Source organism: Haliotis cracherodii, unplaced genomic scaffold (assembly GCF_022045235.1).
Source record: "Haliotis cracherodii isolate W230 unplaced genomic scaffold, xgHalCrac1.p SCAF_9, whole genome shotgun sequence".
Lineage (NCBI taxonomy): Eukaryota > Metazoa > Mollusca > Gastropoda > Lepetellida > Haliotidae > Haliotis > Haliotis cracherodii.
Window position 1 is genome coordinate 10,117,518 of NW_027266343.1, and position 21,454 is coordinate 10,138,971.

The 21,454-nt window shown below is 40.3% G+C and overlaps 1 protein-coding gene across 1 annotated transcript; it reads left to right on the top strand.

The window, feature by feature from the left end:
- Positions 1–2,776: 2,776 nt before the first annotated feature.
- Positions 2,777–11,918, top strand: LOC139453131 (acid sphingomyelinase-like phosphodiesterase 3b). The gene is made up of 6 exons (XM_071234761.1): positions 2,777–2,849; positions 7,493–7,685; positions 9,185–9,429; positions 9,822–9,985; positions 10,397–10,574; positions 11,404–11,918. Exons 1-6 carry the CDS (start codon positions 2,777–2,779, stop codon positions 11,916–11,918), a joined length of 1,368 nt encoding a protein of 455 aa, XP_071090862.1.
- The last annotated feature ends 9,536 nt before the right edge of the window (positions 11,919–21,454 follow it).

Here is a 21,454-nt window from a genome sequence, read left to right on the forward strand (position 1 = left end):
GGGACAGCGTGATGTGACGGATATTATGTCTAAATGCAAGGACGCGGGACCGTACACCTGCCACACAGTATGACAAAAAGATAACAGACACGCATGGAGGCACACCGCACAATGTTGAAGGGGCGGAAATATATTTACATTCTGTCATCATGTTACAACACATCCTGCTAACCGACTGCCTCCGTGGTCTAGTGGAAGAGCGTCCACCCGCGTCATACCAAAAGACGTTAAAAGATGGTACTTGTTGTTACCCTGTCTGGCGCTCGGCATTACGGGGCTAAAACAAGGACTGGTCGGCTCGGAGTCAGTATACTGTGTTTGAGTGGGGTATTCATGTTAAACTGCGGAATGGTATCTCAGTGAGCTAGCACTATAAAACGGCATCAGTCCGGACTAGTACAAGCAGCCACACACACGTACATGCACGTCGCTATATAACTGCAATAATCTTGGACGCGACGCTAAACCCCCATCACATCCTGTTAATCCGTGAAGATCCAGGATAGAATAGGTCTTCAGCAGATATTCAATGAAATGAAAAGAGCAGACACACTGGCAAAGCTAGCGCAACATAAAGCGAAAATACAGCCTGTTCCCTTAAGTAAACTAATGATATAAAGCAAAATCAAAGCTTCCATATCCCAGAGATGGCAAGCCCAGTGGGACGCAAGTAAGATCGGCAGATGGCTGTACACATTTCAACCCAAGACCCACCAAAAGCTATACTCATACTCAAATGAAAGGAAAGTTGAAATTACCATCTCACGCCTCAGACTCGGTCACAATAAGCGCCATGACAAGGTTTGTCCATCTTGCAGTCATATTTAAATCATTGCTCGCTTGTTGCTGGAATGTCAAGACCATGCCCCAACCCGGGCTAGATTGAAACAAGAATTGCAGTTAGATCCGCTATCTGTCGTAGATCTCTTACGCCAAGAGATGCACTAGCGAGGGCCAAACTGACTCTAATAATAAAACTATATCAATATTCGAAAACAGAAATAATATCAATACAAAAACAGAAATTCTATGAATAACAAAACTCGCAATAGATATGTGTAACCTACTCACACAAGAGTTCCAAAGAGGGAGAGGTTCAGCCGAAATTGCTTAGGCAGAAGCCGACCTCTTAAACACTTAATTAAGGCAACAACAAAATGAATGGTTTTCTAGTTTGACGATGGCTAACCCACAGCGTGTCGAGCTCGTTGAATCAAAGCGAGTTGTGAGAGAGGTCTTACTTGACATCTTCAGGTATAGACTGAACAACAGACGACTTAAATGCATATGCATAAGTGTGTTACTTTTGGCTGTCCTGGCAAATGCACCACTGTTCGTGCATTTGTTAGGAACGATTCTCCGCACATTCATCCGCCAGAAAATGACAAAGAAACAAGATTTCTGTGTACCCTGCGTCAGCGTGTGGACACTGAGTCCCTGCATGTTCCCGCATATGTGATAAAGATGTATCAAGATTGGACCGGGAAGATGCTGCTGTTCTCCAGTCACATCAGACCTTGCGCCCTGGCTTGTATAGGAGATGACAGAAGAATATCCCAGTCCTGCCGCGTTCCCCTGCAGCGGTTGACCTTCCCATCCATTGGACAAAAAAACTTTACTGCAGACAACAAGAGCTTTCTCTGTGTCAACGATGGAAGTGATGACCATATTCTCTGCTTTGCCTCATATGACCAACTTCAACTTCTTCAGCAGCTGGATCACATATGCAAGAATGGGACAATTAACTCTTATCCCCTTTGTGGGTTCCAAGATGACACAACGACTGGGCATGACACATGCCTACCAGGGGGATCAAGACCCGAACCGTTTGGTGAGACGTGCCACCGCTTTACCCTTGCTGTCGCTGTTCGGTACAAGACACCTGGGTCGATGCCATGGATAAAATGCCACATGTTCCCCCAGCTATCCCCTTCAATGATTTTATAGTGACCGATTGGGTTAATGATGCAGCACGATTCCCCCCTGGAATATGGAATCACCATGACAACGTCGGACCGCACACAAACAACCACCTGGAAGGATGGCATGCTCACCTTAACAGAACTGTTCAAAGTGCGCATCCCAACATCTTTGCCTTGGTCAGGACCCTGAAATCAGAACAAAACAAGCTGGCGTGGTACCTCCATGGTGCCCGACCCCCACCATGAAAGAGGACGACCGTGAACTGGAGCAACGTACCGTCAGGCTCAAGAAACATCTACAGATCCGTTTAGTGAGTCCACTCCAGTTCCCTGATGCTGCTGAGCGACTGCTAAAAATGGACTGGTATTAGTAGTATTACAAGTATTATAAGGGTTGGCATGGATTTCATATTTTCATTGTAAGGATTTTTTATGTCAATTGTAATATATGTGTGTATGTGTCCAATAAGATTATTTGGGGATCAAATCTTGGATTTTAAATTGTGAGAAATATTTCTCATCCACTTTTTATTATGTTCAAATATATGAAATAAACCACGAGTCTACTTCAAGCCTAAAGTTATTCCTTTCTTGTTGCATGGATAAGTTCATTACGGTTTAGGGATGTAGCTTTTGCTGTTGTGTGCCCTGAAACATGAAGTTATTTTGATAACACTGCAGACAAAGTGCACTGTAGGCAATAAGAGAAGACAACTTTGGGGTTTTTTGTGAGTATTTCATGCCGCGAGCAGAATGTTCTTTGCACACGGCACGCGGCGGACTTTCACGTGACCGAACAGAGGACAAACTGAAGACGAAATAACATAGTTGTTTGAGCAGGTAACGCGAAGAAAATGCAGTATGTCACCTGGGTGAAAGTTTTCACTCTATTTCTGCTACATCCAACATGTGCATATGCACAAGAAGGTGAGATAATGTATCTGTCATAATGACATTGTATACAAAGTGATGACACGTCAAACATGTCTTGAATCTTGTACATACCATTATTTAAATTCTGAAAAGGAGCTATGTGGACCTCATCAACCTATGCTGGTAAGAGGCGACAAAACAGATTCGATGGTCAGGCTCTGTGACTTGGTTAAAAGCGTGTCATCGTACCCCGACGGCGTTGGTCATAATAGTTATTTATAGGCCTTCGTCATCAAGCTGGTATGCTGCGGAGTGCCGCGTTAAACAACAACAACAAAACCAATCGGAAAAGGATATGTACACTAACTCATTGTGTAGAAAAAATGGAGTGAACATACTATATGGATGGAACATTGAAGTCAAATAATAACTGATGCAAACTATTGCATTGTTTTGTAATCATGTCACTTTTATTTCGATGCATTTGAGAGTTTCACAATCTGTCAGTGGTGACAGTAATGGCCGCTTATGTTGTTCCAAACTTGTAAACACATGCACATCGTGTATTGGTCGTAAAATCTGAATCTGAAGCTTGTCACATTCATGTCCTTTACATGTCAAGGATAAAGCACGACTCCGAGGTGGTTGTCGAGGAAGTAATAAGTAATCTTCGCGGATGAGTGCTTTAACTCAATTATAAACCGTCTAAATGCACGAAATAATAGAACAAATAAGAACATCGATGTGGGTGATAAATGATTTATTTCTGTACACAGTTAAACCGGTACAAGCAAAAATAAATAAACAATAACTGTCAGTAAAAATGTAAACAAACAAACAAAATAATTAAAAATAAATCAAATTAACAAACAATAAATATCCCTTTAAATTATCAATGTAATAGTGAGAATGCACCTTTAAATTAAACTTTAATTTATACCCAAATATTATACCTTGTACCTGTAAAATAAACAAACATCCTTTGTTTACATTTATAAATACTGAAATTTTATGATGAAATAATAAATTTTAAAATAAATAAATGACAAAATAAAAACTTACAAATAGTATGGATTTTCCACCCCATAAGAAATTATTTGCGATTCCTTTTAAATCTTCTTTGATTTCCTTTTGAACGCATACATGTCTGTCTTGAGAGAACACGCGGTATTGAATGACAGGAAGTAACTTTAAAATCAGGACGATACCCTGAGCATTCTGACACGGAATTTCAACCAGGAAAAAACCAAAAATACCAAAAATGTCGCAAAAAGAACAAAAGTTAAATATTTAAAATACCAAGCTGAACTGAATGTATTTCTTTGAATAAAAAATTAATATACCAAATATTAAAAATGTCAAAATAGAAGTATCAATCGATATATCTTATAGTGAAACAATACAGTATGTAGCAGTATAAAAGAAATTCGATCAAAGCGTGCGAGAGATGAAACACGTGCAGCAGAGACAAAACTAAGTCATGACATCTAAACTTGAACATTCTTTCACCCTCTGCCCCAGTGACTCAGTGGGAAAACAGTGGTTATTACAAAACTTAATACGATATGTGAGGTTGCATACCAGGTCTGATTTGCAAAAAGTAAAACCTCCCAAGTGGTTATTACGAGATCGTAAGATATCTACAATACCACAGGCAAAGGTGGCATTACATAGGATAACATGAAATAAGATGGGTAAGAACCCTTGGCCTGTGTTGGAGTTTTAATGCATGTATTTGTGCAAGGGCATGAACATTACGGCTACGGCTTCGAGAAAACTGGAAACTTTATCACAAAAGATGGTGTAATCGTAATGTTCATAGCCGTGTGACCCGAAAAAGAGCCGGGGTAGAATAGGTCTTCAGCAACCCATGATTGTCGTAAGAGGCGACTAACGTGATCGGGTGATCTGACTCGCTGAGTTGGTTCACGCATGTCATCGTATCCCAACTGCGTTGATCGATGCTCATGATGTCCATCACTGGATGGTTTGTCTGGTCAAGACTCGATTATTTACAGACCGCAGTCATATAGCTGGAATATTGCTAGCCCCTGTGCAGGCAGCTTGACTTGATTCACAAGAAAATTTAATTATGTCATATCGTGCACAGGCTCAGAAAATTCAGGTATATTATATATGGGGACCTTAAGTAGATCAACCATTTACAACATAGCATTGTAAATTCTATGCTATATTCAATGTTGATAAATATTACTGATAAACATATTCTAACAGCCAAACATGTTTGCGTCCCACAGGAATCGGAATGTCAATTATTTGCGTCCATTCACAATTTGTATGATTGTAGTAAGCCCTGATGTTACAGTAAATCTAGCATAGACGCCGATTCACTGTGCACAGTTAATGAAATTCGTGCATAACCTATTCTCGTCACGTTATGACTGACATATTATATTACCGATGCGACGCTACTTTATAACTCACTCACGTAGATGATTCTCTACGGGATCTTCACAGGTTGGCACGAACTGTTGATGATCCTATGTGGGGATGTCTCCCAAGGCGTGTTGTTGTCAACCCAACTTTTCGCGCCCACGTCTGTGTTTGCTCAAGCATATAGCGACATCTTTTCTGTAATGTTTGTAAGATTTAGAGAGTCTTCATGTTTACGTAAATATTTATCTTTTGGTATTTACTTCAGGTTCAATGTCAAAACGACTACAGCCATCTTTGTCGGTTAATATTGACAAGCTATTTTGACATACAGTGTAGTGTGTGATATACCTTACCTTCACGACCCGTGAAGATCCGGGGTAGAATAGGTCTTCAGCAACCCATGCTTGCCGTAAACGGCGACTATGCTTGTCGTAAGAGGCGACTAACGGGATCGGGTGGTCAAGCTTGCTGACTGAGTTGATGCATGTCATGGTATCCCATGGAACGATGCCCATATGTCAATCACTGGATTGTGTGGTCCATACTCGAATATTTACAGACCGCCGTCATATAGCGGGAATATTGCTAAGTGAGACTTTAAACAACAAACAAACAACCAAACAAACCTTACCTTTACAAATTTCACCCCCAGATACTGTGTGTCATCCTGACCTGATAGCGTACATCCTTGCTCGTATCAGACAATGACCGATCTCAATCTTCAAATTTGCGGCATATTATTAGTTATGGCGTCTTTATTTGCCGTATATGATGTCATATTAGGTTAGCAGAAAAGAAATATTGGGTGATGCGTAAATCGAGCCCAATATCATATTCTGCTAACCTAATATGACACCGAATACGGCAAATATAGACACCATAACGAATTTTTATAAGCCGAAATCCTTTTTACTATCTGTTATCTTTATCGCACATGTCATGTCAAAGTTACAACCGTTAAGGGTCAAAGGGAGACTACTCTTCAATCCTTATTGGTCCGATATAATCAAAAGATACGCTCGTGAATCGTCCTCAAAAACATATAAGTAACGGTTCTTCGTTGTACATCACTGGAGACGAGGAGAAGGTCGATTTGACATTCAATACCTGGTCATCTATTTGAATACCTTACGTCACTACTATTTATAGTTTTTTTCCGCACAACGCGTTCAGCAGGAAGTGTTCAATTAAAGTGTTCAAACACGAAGTCCTCCTAATAGCATGGAGAAAGCTGAGGAACTTTTCTTATTCTTATTCTCAATAACTCTTCCATTCTGGAGTTTCTCCCTTATCTGCACCCCTAGGTACGTTTAGGCCTGACCTTCCACAGGTGGTCAATAACTCCCCCTCCAAGTAAACTGACTGATCCTCCCTCTTCTACCTTGCCACAGTTCAAATGAAGAATGTTGAATTTGTGGAGTCCAAAGGGCATGCCGATATCATTAGAAAATGACTTGACAAGCAGAATATGTTTTGTGAGTGAGTTATTTGCAATAAGTTCAAGGTCATCCATGTGAAGGAGGTGAGTAAAGGGGTGTTGGGGATCTGTGCTGAGGAGGTCCAGGATGCTAACCTTCCTAAAAAGCTAAAAGGATTTAATGACAAACAGAAAAAGCAAAGGTCCGAAAGAATCGCCCTGAAATATCCCTCTTCTTATAGAAATGGGTTCCGAAGTCACCACCTGCCCCAGCGAATACATCTCAAGTTGAGTTGACCAGCAATTCATAAAAAAAACTTGAGTAAAACAAGTAGTCGCTCGGGGAGGTCAATACATTCCAGTGACTTCAAAATCCATCCGTGAGGTACAGAATCATAAGCTTTTCTGTAGTCTATCCAACACATTGAGAGGTTACAGTGGTAAGATTTAGCCTCTTCAAGGATCATTTTCTGAACTAGCAACTGATCCTTACAACCCCAACATCCCTTTCTGGCTCCTTTCTGCTCCATGTAAATAATGTCATTGGATGCACAGTATGATGACACAATATCTGTAAGACATCCTGTAAATATTTTGTATTGCGTATTCAGACAAGTAACAGGGCGGACGTTTTGGGGAATCAGTCAAATCACCTCTCTTTGGGAGAAGTATTGTTCGACCCTTGCACAACCAAGACGGAACATCCCCTGTATCCACAAGAGATTTAAAACAGTGACGTTTTTTGGTGTTTGGACACAAGGAAAGAGTTTCCAAAATAGGTTTCGAATACCATCAGGTCCTGGCGCCGTATTAGATTTGGACTTTTTTTATTATTATTATTACTGTTGTTGTTGTTGTTACATGGCGTCTCTATTTCTAAAAGGTTACTTCTGGCACATCACAGACCTCCATTACGACACAACGTACTGGTCTGAAATGCGATCCTGCAGTGACCAAGTTCCTGTGCGGGGCATCTATGGCGACTACTGGTGTGACGCCCCCTGGCGGCTCGTCAACGACAGCATCAACGCCATGGTCAACATCAATCGAAACGTCGATTTCATCCTGTGGACTGGGTAAACACATAATGCATTCAAAGGGCTTCAATCAAAAATATGTTTGCCGTTCTAATGGTACATGGATGTCACGGTGTGCATGGGAAATGTGGAAAGCTTACAACATTAGAGAGTTTCTGATTCTAACGCGACAAGTGAGTGAGTGAGTGAGTATGGTTTTACACTGCTTTTAGCAATATTCCAGCAATATCATGGCGGGGGACACCAGAAATGGGCTTCACACATAGTACCCATGTCGGGAATCGAACCCAGGTCTTCGGCGTGAGAAACGAACGTTTTAACCACTAGGCTACCCCACCGCCCCTCGTCAGCATGATGATGGTTGAGTAGCCTTGTGGTTAAGGCGTTCGCTTGATATGTTGAAGATCCGGTTCGATTCCATACGTATTGGTCAATAGGCGTTAATGACGTAGGTTAAAAACTTTTACCACTATTGGTGTGGACAAACCAAGCTTGACAACATGTAGGAATGTAGAAATCGAACTATCGATTAGCAGTCTTCAGCGTTACAAGTGAACGCTTTAACCACTAGGCTACCCGACCGTCTCTGGTACAGACAGTAGTCTCAACACAAAATGACGAATTTCGAAGCTTATGGCCACCTCTCTTAAGTGATTTCAAAAGAAGAAACACAGTGATATGAACATGGAATTGTAACTCACGACAACGGAATGTGGTAGATCTGTGTTAGAAACGAGTTAACACATTAGACAACTGATCCATCCATCATGATAATGCGAGCGGATAATTCGTCCCAATAAAATTCTTTTTTTATAGAAAAGCCTTCAACACAAACCTCTTAAATTTGTTTCCCCATTCTAAAATGATAAATACCCTGCACCTACATGTATTCGCTGCCGCACCATATGTTTTAAATTGGAAGTGACGAGACTTCTTCTGTTGCTCATATCTCTAAAATACTAAATAATCTCTCTCGCTTTCACTGGACGGCTGTTTTCCGCATCCAAGCTTGGTTATAATTGCCTCTAAACAGGCTAAAGAATTCCGTCCCTTAGAAATGACTTCGTCTTTTCCCAAAACCAAAAAGTATCACTATAAATGACTCTCCTAAGGTACCACTGGACCATGTTCCTTCACCTGAAGAAAACATGATTCTCTTATTTGACAAATGTCTTAAAACAGACATATACCATCTAACTGTATTTCCACTGTGTGTGACCATCTCCGTGGTCTACTCAAAGACGTTATAAGATGATACGCTGCCTTGCACTCGGCATTAAGTCCAAAGACTGGTTGGTTCGGAATCAGCAAATTGTGTCTGAGTGGGGTATTCATGTTAAACTGCGGCATTGTATCTCAGTTGGCAAGCACTATAAAATTGGCTATAGTCCAGACTGGTACAAGCAGCCACACACACACACACACACACACACACACACACACACGTGCATCGCTGTATAAGTGCAGTAATCTTGGACGCGACGTTAAACCCAATTTCACTTCAAGTCACTTCACCTCACCTCTACTGTGTGTTGCAGAGATAACGTGGGCCACATAGAGGACGAATACTCCAGTGAGACGTACGTCATGGACATCCTCAGAAATATCACTAATGCCTTGAAGACGGCGTTCCCGGGGGTCAAGGTGTACGCCACGATGGGGAACAACGACTGGTTCCCTTCCGACCAGCTCTCTGACACATCACACTTCCTGTACAACGCCACTGCCGACCTTTGGGAAGACTGGATTGGTGACCAAAATCAAGTTGAAAATTTCCGTAAAGGTAGACAGTCACTACATTACGTTAGAGACATAGTGATCAAATGTGTCAGGGTTTACAGCTGTTGTGCACCATCTTGAATCTGTGTGATATGCTTCCCTGTTTAAATATGGTTCTCCCAACAGAATTCGTGGGGTATTGGTGCTCTAAGGAGTTGTTGTCTCTCTGGATCTGATGACTTCACAGGTGGCACGTTTGTGCTTCTGTGAAGAGTTGTGTCCCTTAGCTGTGTCATGATGTGGTAACCGAGCGATCATTATGATTATGGTCCTTGGTTGGTCAGCCCAACAGGCTTGCTCTTCAGTGTGTCAATTCTACGTTACTTTTGGCGTTCGCATTAAACCTATAGGCCGCGTTAGAATTCATAATTTTCTGAATAATTCATCTCATGTCAGGCGCCTACTATACTGTGAAGACAACCCAAGGACTGAGGATCATAGGACTGAACACAAACCTGTACTACAAGTCGGACAAACTGACCGCTGATATGACCGACCCTACTGGTCAGTTCGCCTGGCTGGAGGAGGTCCTGAAGAACGCCAAGGATGCGGGAGACAAGGTAGTTACATAACAAATCAGTGTATTTCAAATTAATATTAGATGTTGAAGTAAGGGCCTTTGTTTGAAAGCCTTTTTATAAATCTGTTTGTTAACATAATATGTAATTTTTCGGATTTTAGATACATCAAATCCTAGGTGATTATCTGATTTGATCTAAATACTGTCAGTGAACGTGTTTGGACGCTTTCTTGGTTTATTCTACCCAAAAGATGAGTGTTCATACAAATTTATGTGATACAAATTTTGCAGACAGCAAAGTCGGACATCGTATTTAGGTTAACGGACTCCTGAAACTAAGGTTTCATAGTGCCAACACTGTTTTGTTATTTTGGTATTTAAACACAAATAATGAACATTAACGTAGTTGAAGAAACCACACTCACTTACTTTACTGCTTTCCATGTTGAAGGTGTTGTTGACCGCCCACGTCCCTCCAGGCATCCACGTTCCTGGGAAGGTCAAGCGTTTTTACACCCATTACAACACACGCTTTCTCGATATCAGCCGTACATTCTCCGACATCATCGTGGGCATGTTCTTCGGTCACGACCACTACGACGGATTCAAGCTCTTGCAGAAGAATGATGGTGGGTAGCAAACTGCCAATGTCATTGGTTGTTAACTGCTATCTTCGAAGATAATGAATTATACTTCTATAATATCGAAGGATATAAATACGGAGGGATATTATGGTCATGATGCTTCGGAAGGAGGGATGCACAAGAGACAGGTTCCAGGCATCTACTATATATGTCCTCAACATCCACAATCACTATCAAATAGTTATGATACTAGGTATTCGCGAAAAGGTGAGCGTATCCTTCCTGGTGGCACCCGTCACAAACACATGCAAAGGCAAGTCAACTGTTCACCAGAAACAAACACAGGAACATATGGTTTTTAATAGGGAATTGCATTGGACATATATTTTGTCACTGATGCGTCAAATTTGGAAATGTCCTCCTCATATATACCATTAAACTGTTGAATGTAATCGTGATCTAACAACTTCTCAGTAAGAGTCTTATGGTGCTCTTTGCAATCTTGGTAGAAAGAGCATACTGAATTGTATCTCAAAAGGTTGAGAAATGTAGACACCAAAGGCTGGAGTTGCTTGAATATTGCTCAGCCTTGTGATTAAGGGAAAGTTGACTATTGGAAAGTTAAAGTCATCCCTCTTGTCAAATGTCTTGTCTTGAATTTGAAACCGAAAGCGTAGAATGTGAAGTATGAGATCTGCTCAATGGTGTATTAGAAAAGGTGGAATTTGATCCCGGGCGATGTTAGAAGCTCCATATCCACGTGCAATTATAAAAGAAGAATTATATTTTAAGCTCTTGGCACTATTATCCATTGATTAGATAAAGCAGATAGCATAATGGTTCGCTCTGGATGGATTTTCTTGGTATATTTCAGGGAGTCCAGGTGTGCCTATGTTCATGGCTCCATCAATCACCCCCTGGCGTTACAAAATTCCAGAAAAATCCGGGGATCCTCACAACCCAGCCATTAGACTCATCAAGTACAACCAGCAAACCGGAGTCCCACTTGACATCCACCAGTATTACATGAACCTGACGGACAGCAACAGAAACAATGCATCAGACTGGAAAATTGAATACAAAGCCAGCGAGGAGTATGGACAGTCTGATCTCTCGGCAGTCTCCGTTGATAATATTATAAAGGCATTCAAGGCTGACAAGTCCCTTCTGGATAAGTATATCAGATACAACACCGTCCTTGCTAATGGAGAGACAACAGTGAATGCCTGTGACGAGAAGTGTCGAGCTGAATATAACTGTGGTTTCACCAACATGAACGAGATTTCGTTCGACTCTTGCTACACAGCACAAGTTGGAGGTTCGGCAAGGCTGTGTTCTTCGTCCTTTTTCATTGCCATGTTTGCCACCATGTATTTTGTACTTTTTTAGAGAGAAATATCGGTTTCAGATCAATTTCTGTATACAACAATGTGAACATCTGTTGTATTTTTGTACTGTTTGTATTATTGGACCGAATTTAATTATTTTCTTGATGTATCTGCATTTAAGCAATTAGATGGTCGATCAGTACACGTTGTTATATATTGGTTCTGATATAGCATCCTTCGCTTCGTGCATGATCCTTCAAAACAAGCAATGATCAGTATCCATCTAATATCTTGTAACACATTCGATATAAGTTCCTGCGACATTGAATAAGATTTTATTCAAAGTTATGTTTTTTAACAAATCTGAAACAATTTCGGTTTGCAACAGATAAAAGACTCCTGTAAGTGTTCAAATGGTTTAATTTGCCATACTGACTTCAGAAAATGCGTGATTTCATAAAAAATCATCAACATGCCAAAATGTCAATTTGCAAATCAATAGCATGTCCACCTCTGGTTGCGATGCAATCAACACATCTTCGTCTCATTGAATGGACCAGGCATCGCACAAAGTTCTGTGGGATATCTGTCCGTATCTGCTGGAGCATGTTTCGAAGTTCCTGGAGTGTCTGTAGGACACGTGGTTGGCGTCGAAGGCGCCGATCCATCTCATAACACATGTGCTCGATTGGGGAGAGATCAGGGGAGCGAGTCGGCCAGGGGATGACATTCACGTTGTTCTGTTGAAGAGAATCCTGACCAAGTCGAGCAATAATGGCCGGGCGTTGTCATGTTGAAAGGTAATGCCTGGGACATGACGACGCAAAAACGGTAGAAGAACAGGGCCGATGATCTCGTCGCGGAAGAGCTGTCCATTGAGATTTCCCTCTACCACTATCAAACGGGTGCTCTGTCTTGCTGTAAACCAACCCCATACCATAACGCTGCCGCCCCCGAACCGATCTGCTTCCATGACACAATGATGGACGTAACGTTCACCTCGACATCGGTACACTCGAATCCGTCAATCGCTGTGGCTGAGATGAAAACAAGACACGTCAGTGAATAGAACTTGTCCCCACTGCATGGCCGTCCAGCTTTCTGCACCACTGTAGACGTGCTTGACGGTGGTTTCCTGTCAAAATGGGACGTCTAGCGGGTAGTCTGGCGACAATCCCTGCACATCTGAGGCGGCTACGTACGGTTTGTGAAGATATTCGTCGAAGGCCAGGGGTGGTTCTTGCAGTCAGTGTTGCTGGCTGGAATCGATTTCGTAAGTGTTGTTCGAATCCAGTTGTCTTGTCGATTATTGGTTCACGTGGTCTTCCACTCCGAGGATGGTCTCTTACTGCATTCGTCTGTTGCCAACGTTGCCATAAACACAAAATAGTGTTTCTGTGGACGTTAAATTGTCTTGCAAAATCACGTTGACACGATCCTGCTTCAAGCATACCAATGGCTCGCAGACGCTCATTTTCAGACAGGCGTGGCATTTCGTAATGTTGAATAATTGCGTAATTTTTTTGTTTTTCTGAGTTGTTGTTGTCAGCACGATGCTAAACAATGCATATGGAATCCCGTTAACGCACATGTTTTTATACCCATTCATGGTGACATGCATGGGGTTTGCATAAAAGTCAACTTTTGCATGGAATGCATGCTTTTCTGTAGCGGTTGCGTTTTGGTGACTTGATTCAATACATGTACTACAATACTGAAAACTATACTTTACTTGTTTGAAAAATACACTAAAAAATTGGTGTCACATGAACTTTTGTTGTTGAGTATACATTTAACTACGTTTATAACGACACGCTTATAACGAACTGACGGATATAACGAACTTATTTTTTGTCCCGACTATTTGCTATAGTTCTGCTGTATATATGCTTATAACGAACTACGGTTTTAACAAACTAAAATTAGTGGTCCCTTTGAGTCCTTTATAACCGTAGTTTAGTGTAAGTCATCCGAATACTTCACGCTTAGGAACCACACAGAGGTGAGACACTAATTATAAGGTGAGACAATAAAGTGAGATCTCATATTTAACATTTTAAATCTATGAAAAAGTGATGGAACATTTTGCTTTCACTGTTTTGCTTATCATGTAATAAAAAAATGTTTTACAAAACTAATTTCTTTTATTTTCTGCAAATGTAACATTTATCAATGCGAAAAAAAAATAATGTCAAAGCTTATTACCTGGGATAGTTTGATAATGCGATATCACAAAGTTTAATTATCCGACATTTTGGAATGTGCACTTTGTTGGTGATATATTGAAAATATATTTGAAGGAAAAGTTCGATTACGTCTAATATTAAATAAGTGAGTGAGTTTGATTTTACGCCGCTTTTAGCAATATTCCAGCAATATCACGTCGGGGGACATCAGAAATTGGCTTCAAACATTGTATTCATGTCGGGAATCGAACCCGCGTGACGAGCGAGCTCTTTAACCACTAGGCTATCCGACCGCTTCTCAAATATTAAATCTTCCAACACATTCGTTCTAAGGTTGTAGAGAGTGAGTTTTAGCTTACATATATGCGTCAATATTTTCTTGTTTTCACACATCTCCATTCGTGCATTTTTGCAGTTAATCAGAAGCACTGGTGGCTATATGGTCTGAGGCGTTATCAGGCTTGGATCACGTGATTCCAACAACATTTGGCTTGTCTGCTTACTAAAGATTTACTACCTGGAACAATCGGGCAGTAAATTATATACCCGAGAAATAGTATTTACACAAAAGACACTTACACTCTTCAAAAAAAGAAACGGTCAGGTAGTATGCAGTTCATTGAACCTGACTACACAAATCCGGTATATGAATTGGATATATGTTATTGGAAAATGTTGATGGACTGATATTCGACAAATGGTGCGTCAAAACGCAGCCATTGTCGATTTGGAACGTCTTAAACGGCATGGTTTTCACACTTGTTCAAACATGTCATGGAGGAAAACAGTTAAGCAACATGCACGTGCATGTTACGGCATTTGTAACTCGCGGTAGTGGCTATAAAAAGGCAAGCATAAGCCAATAAATTGTAATTCAATTGTCAACATTTTGTTCGAAAATGCCGACACTCAGCGCTGCCGATCGGAACATCGCCATACAACGTATCCAAAGAGGGGAATCGCAGTCTTCTGTTGCACGCCACTTCAACGTCCACCACGGGAAACCATTTGCCGCCTTTGTGACCGATACACACAGTTCAATTCCACTGCAGACCGCCCGAGAACCGACCGACCAAGGGTTACCACCCCTGCACAGGATCGCTACATTCGACTGTTCCACCTACATCACCGAAATGCCACAGCAACGGAGAGGTCGCATCCCTGGTTTGAGGAGGTTATCGGCCCAGACTGTCAGGATCCATTTTCCCGAGGCTGGAATCCGACCCAGAAGGCCAATTATCGTCCCTGTGTTCCAAGAGTTCCTAATCTAAGAGTACATACTTACACAAATAGCGATGCAGTTTTTACTTAAGGTGGTGGTTTATTTCAGTAAATCAGGCCACAGGCCCATTTTACAATATATATATTCAAGCATTCAAACATGTTGCGCCACAAGTGCATGTAATAATATCAATACTAATCCGTACAAGGGTATCTGAGACCATATACATATGGTGGTAGAATTAGTAGTTTATACAATGGACAACTGCTTGCTCCTCATTTTAAGAGCAAAGAATGCAAACTTGGCAAGATTATTGATTGTGAAAGCATTACTGGTGGTAAATACAACCTTACATTTATGCTCTGATGGAGATGTATAATAATAACTTGGCAGAAAGTTTCTTCTAAGATCGTCATAAAACGGACAAACTAAACAAACATGGTATTCTGTTTCTACTCTTGGAATGATACAAAATGGACAAAGTCTTTCACACTTTGGAATACCTAACTTTCTACCCTGTGATACCATAAGATCACTGCTCGACGTGCGAAACTGTGAGAGAATAATCCTAAATGCAGCAATTTTCACAACACTTAAATAATTTTCATATTCATTTGATAGCTTAATTGTTTTATACAAATATAATGAAGATAATTTGTCAAAAGTTTCAAAGAGACACTGGTTATCAATATCAATACATCTTGTTCTAAAAGCGGATATAAATGAATGGATACAAAAAACTGATTGTCTATTCCAAATTTCACCATATCCAAAGGAAAACAACAGATTTTTAACTTTCAGTGCCCAGCAATCTATACCCTTTTCTGCCCGGTCAAACTGGTACACATACGTGTGATATAATATACTGTTTTCGTTCTGAGTTAATAAACGCAGCCAGTATTTAATAATTTTCAGATGTTGGTTTACTTTTAACGAGTATCTCCCAAGTTCAGCTCTTGCTACAATATTAGGAACAGTTCTTCTCAGTTTCAAAATAAGCTTGCAGAATTTATAATGAACATTTACAATATCTTTAGTGGGATGAAATCCACTTATCTCTGAGCCATATAATAATATGGGCAGTACTTTAACATCAAAAATACGAAGTAACATTTTCAGGGGAAGTTTGTGAAAATTGTACATATGTGATTGTAACAATAATATTACCTTCCAAGCTTGTTGGGATAATATCTTTTGAGTTTTATACCAGGAACCCGAGCTAGAAAAATGTACTCCAAGATATTTATAACTGGGGACTATCTCAAGAGGGCTGCCATTAAGAAAAAACTTTTCATAGCTTTTAAGCCTACCTGCCTTACGAAAAATAATGATTTTACTCTTGGTAGAATTAACTCTTAATTGCCACTTATTGCAATAATCCACCAACTTATCTAAACGATTTTGTAACCCGAGAACAGTGCTATCAAATAGGATAATGTCATCTGCAAATAAGAGTATGAAGAGATCCAGCAAGTCTAAATTAACTCAGTATTGCTTATCCACACTCAAGAACTGTACTATATTATTTACAAAAAATGAAAATGGGAAAGGTGACAACTGGCAACCTTGCCGTACACCAAAAGGACAGTCAAGGAAGGGAGTACATCTATTGTTAACCAAAACACATGACTTCACATTTTGATACATATTATTCAAAAGTTTAAACATTTTCCCCTTTACATTACCAATCCACAATTTATAAAATAAAGATGGTCTATGAACAGAGTCGAAGGCTGCTTTCAAATCTATGAAAGCACAATAAAGTCTACCTTTATATAATGATAAGTATTTCTGTATGATAGTATCAATTACAAAAACATTATCTACCGTTTGAAAACCTTTTCTAAACCCTGACTGTTCCGGAATAATAAAATTTTGATTTTCAGCCCATTTAGAAAGTCTAGTGCACAAAATTTTAGAAAAGATTTTACCCGAGACTTCGAGTAAAGTGATTGGTCTGAAGTTTCCTGGATTATTACACGGCCCTTTTTTATGGATAGGAATAATGACACCAACTTTCCACTGAGTAGGATAAACACCAGTTGACAAAATCATATTATACAGTTCTTTCAGCATATCTAGACACTGCATGGGAGCACTCTTAAAAAATTCCTGTATATCAGACATAGTAATGTCATAGTCAAGTTCATTATCAATATCAGTAGTTGCATCAATGAGATTGTCAGTTATACCTGAAATGAAATCATTTACATGAACATAAAAATCAAGGGAGTTTGGATCATGGTTTGTTCCACTAAACAGTTCTTTAAAATGTTCAATCCACACAAGTGGTGTAATGTTTATTAATTGTGATTTTGTTTTTGGTCTCAATAACGACAAAAAAAGTTTCACATTATTAGATTGGAGTGATTGTTCCAGTTTGTTTACAAACACATGTGTCGAGACAGCTGACTTGCGCGAGCAGAGTTCCTTGTAGTGTTTACGTGCAGAAATGTAGGTCAGCCGGTCGCATGCCTCGTTGCTTGCATGAAATGCACGCAGCAATTGACGAACTGTCAATCTTGCCAGCAAACATTCCTCATCGAACCAGTCACAATGTTTTTGTCCAGTTCTAGCTCCGTTACACGGTTTTCTAAATTTAACACAGCAATTTTCAAGAGTGTTCTGAAAACAGTTAAAAGCATTATCTACATCATTGTTAATGATTTGATTGTTGAAATTCTTCTTAGTAGAATCCTTGAGATTATTCCATGAATTTACGTATTCACTGTAAAAACGATCAGACCAAACATACCTCTGACGCTCAGTGAGATTTTCACGGTAACAGTCAGGCATACTGTTTAAAGCTAATGAGTAGGTTATAGGTAAATGAGTACATTCAACTTCATCTGACACATCAAACTTTGTAATAAGCTGAAAAAGATTTGGGTTGCACAACACATAATCGACAACACTCTGGCCTTCATTGGCAAAACAAGTTATTTTACCAACACTGCTATCTGAGCACAATCGACCATTACAAATCCGGAGTCCTGTTGAATGACAGAAGTTTAACAATGAGAGTCCACGTTTATTGACAACACTGTCTTGAGATCTGCGTGGTAGGTTATCGTCTTGAATATAATCCATTTCATAATCGATGGGCAGGTAGGTAATATCATCGTTTTCAATAAAATCTGGGCGTGTACCATCACCGGTGCGAGCATTGAAATCACCATGAATAACTATCTCACAGTTTGGAAAGTCTGATTTTAAGCTTAAAATATCGCTTTCCAAAATATCAAATAAATCCTCCTCGGAGTGTAGACTAGACCCCTCCGGAGAGAAATACACAGTGCAGATAAATAAAAGCGTTTGTCCTCCGTTATACTTTATCCACAGAGTGTTGCTGGATGTTGATTTAAGTCGAGTGACTTGCGTCGAAATACTGTCTTTGACAAGAGTGAGTATACCTCCCGAGTTTCGTATTGCCCCTTCGGTTTTTTTCTCAATTGGCTAAACTGTTGATATCCAGGAAAGCTGAAGACATCATCATAGTTCGCCCATGTCTCCACAAGAGATATGATATGAAATCTGTTAATAAAGTCCATTATACAATTATTAGTCATTTTTCTTTTCAATCCTTCAACATTCCAAATAACTATATGTCAATAACACCAGGGCTCTGTTTACAGCCTTGGCCACACCCCTAGCTCTCAGTGTTTGTGTAGTTAGAACGAGGTTTCCATGGTAACGTTTTCACTGCATAGAGTTCATTTTCATTTGGATTCAATTTATACAGTTTATTGTCAATTTGAATTTTGTCAAAATGTAAGGTTGCATATTTACCATCTTCCCGTGCTTTGTCCTGGAATGGTTTTAACTTCCGTCTGATTTGTCGAATCCTCTCCGTGAAATCCTGTGAGATGTTTACATTCTGGTTCCGCAGTTTAGAAGTTGATCTCAGAATACGTGCCTTGGTTTGATAGTCTTTGAATGACACCAGTACCGGGCGATTACCGCGGGACTTTGTAGACATGCGTCGAGCACTGTATATATCAACTGATTCCTCGATTCCAAAAACAGCATGGATTACTTCACGCACTTTTTCTTCAGTGGTACCCGTGGCCTCGTTACGTTCGTCAAGAATATTGTGAAAGATCAGATTATTCATCCTTACTTTATTTTCCATGAAATCAATCTTCTCATTCAGTTGTTCCGTAGTCTTTCTAAGTTCCACATTTTCTTCTGAAAGTCGAAATACATCTTCTTCTAAGGCTGTCATTTTTTCTGTTAAGTCCTTAAAGTTTTTATTTATATCTTTTCGTAAGTCTTGTATTTCTCTGCACATATCTGACTGTAAATTTCTGATCAAATCTGCAATATTTTCGTCTACCTTTTTCACGTTGTCCAGTGTGCTTTGGCGTGTACACGGAGTTTTCGGTGGGCCCGGGTTTTTCTCTACATCGCCGCTGACCAAGATTAGAAGTAACGAAGTAAATAGACAGAGTTTCAATCCTGTCCTCGCGCCTCCAAGCATGTATCGCACGTGCGTTAACATGGCGTGCCGTCGTCTGGTTCGCTTCAACATGAACGACACATAAGTTGTCACAAAACAACCTATCCTAGCCCTGGTAACGTTCAAATCACACGTCATTGCTTGCTTCTTTCGTTTGGAGGCTTCATGAACAACTTTCCACCACTTGAGAGTCACAGATAAGCTTCTAATTTCACAGATTTGCGGAGCTCTCCGAGCATGCGACTTGTCTAGATACCCGCTAGGTGGCGCTCCAATAGGAGCCCGGGTTATGTAAAACTATAAAAAAAAATAAAAAATGTCATGGGCGACCCTGTGGTCTGAAACGCCACAACTTACTTTCTTGCGACCCAAGGATCATGAGTTATGGGTTCGAATCCCAGATGAACCTTCCTTGTATGTGGTACATTGTAGACATATTTTGCTCAAGTATTATACTTACACGTGTTCAATGACTGACTAAACGTCAGAGCTGTGGTCAGGTTCCCTGGTCATGGGTTTGAAGTCATGAATCGTTATTTTTGTGATTTTTGTTTTACTTGAATTCCACCGAAATTGTAAAAAATGTCCACAGCAAGCTTCACTTTGTGTTTTCTTCCCACAATGGTGCCGACACGTTGAGGTGTAGCTGAAGTACTGATCGACTCTCTTAAATTCTCAATAATGTTTCTCTCTCTCTGTTGTTGTGGTGCTGGGACTGTAGAACAAGAACGCCAAGGTCCCGTATAGTCATGTGAGCTACAGACCAGCGGTTTCTTCTGTCAAAAGTTTGTTGTTTGGTTTTTTTTTGTTTAAGGCCGCACTCAGCAATATTCCAGCTTCATGACGGCGGTCTGTATAAAAACGGGATCCGGTGGTCAGGCTCGCTGACTTGGTTGATGCATGTCATTGATCCCAATTTCGTGGATCGATGCTCATGAAATTAATTACTGGATTGTCTAGTCCAGACTCGATTATTTACAGACCGCCGTCATATAGCTGGAATATTGCTGAGTGCGGCGTTAAACAACAAACCAACCAAGACTTGCTGACATAGTTGATGCATGTCATTGTATCCCGATGCTTACGATGTCAATCACTGGAATGTCTGGTCCAGACTCGATTATTTACAGCGGACATTCAGGAATTGCCTAGTTGTATATTATAAGTGAGTGAGTTAAAAGTGAGTGAGTTTTAAGTTAAAAGGCCAAATCGGCAATATGTCAGCAACATCGGGAATACAAGTTATACATTAATAATTATTATATTTTGACTTGAAAATATGTCATCAAAGGAGAGTAAAAAAAAACTAGACTAACACACATGTGTTGTTTTTAAAGTAATATATAATCATAATAAGATGTCTGGAAGTTAATCGATCAAGACATACGATCATTTTCTGTGAAAACGAAATACATTGCTCAGATGCAAAAACGTTGCGTAGGATCTGTCAAAAGTCACCAACGCTTTCTGGATACTGATCAATTGACCTTGGCCTTGACTTACACTCACAGTGCCCGTGAGAATTCCGGCCTAAAACTTGGGGGCACGGGTGGCCCAGTCGTCTTAGGCGCCGCAATTCGCTGTGCAGAGTTGCGTCCCTTGGGCACGCCAGAAACCTATGATTGTGGGTTCGAATCCCAATTCGCCCAGATTATGTTTCTACGTTTGTCAGCACCATACCCGTGCTCGTGGGTTTCACCGAAGTGGTAAACGTCATCACTTCGGACTTT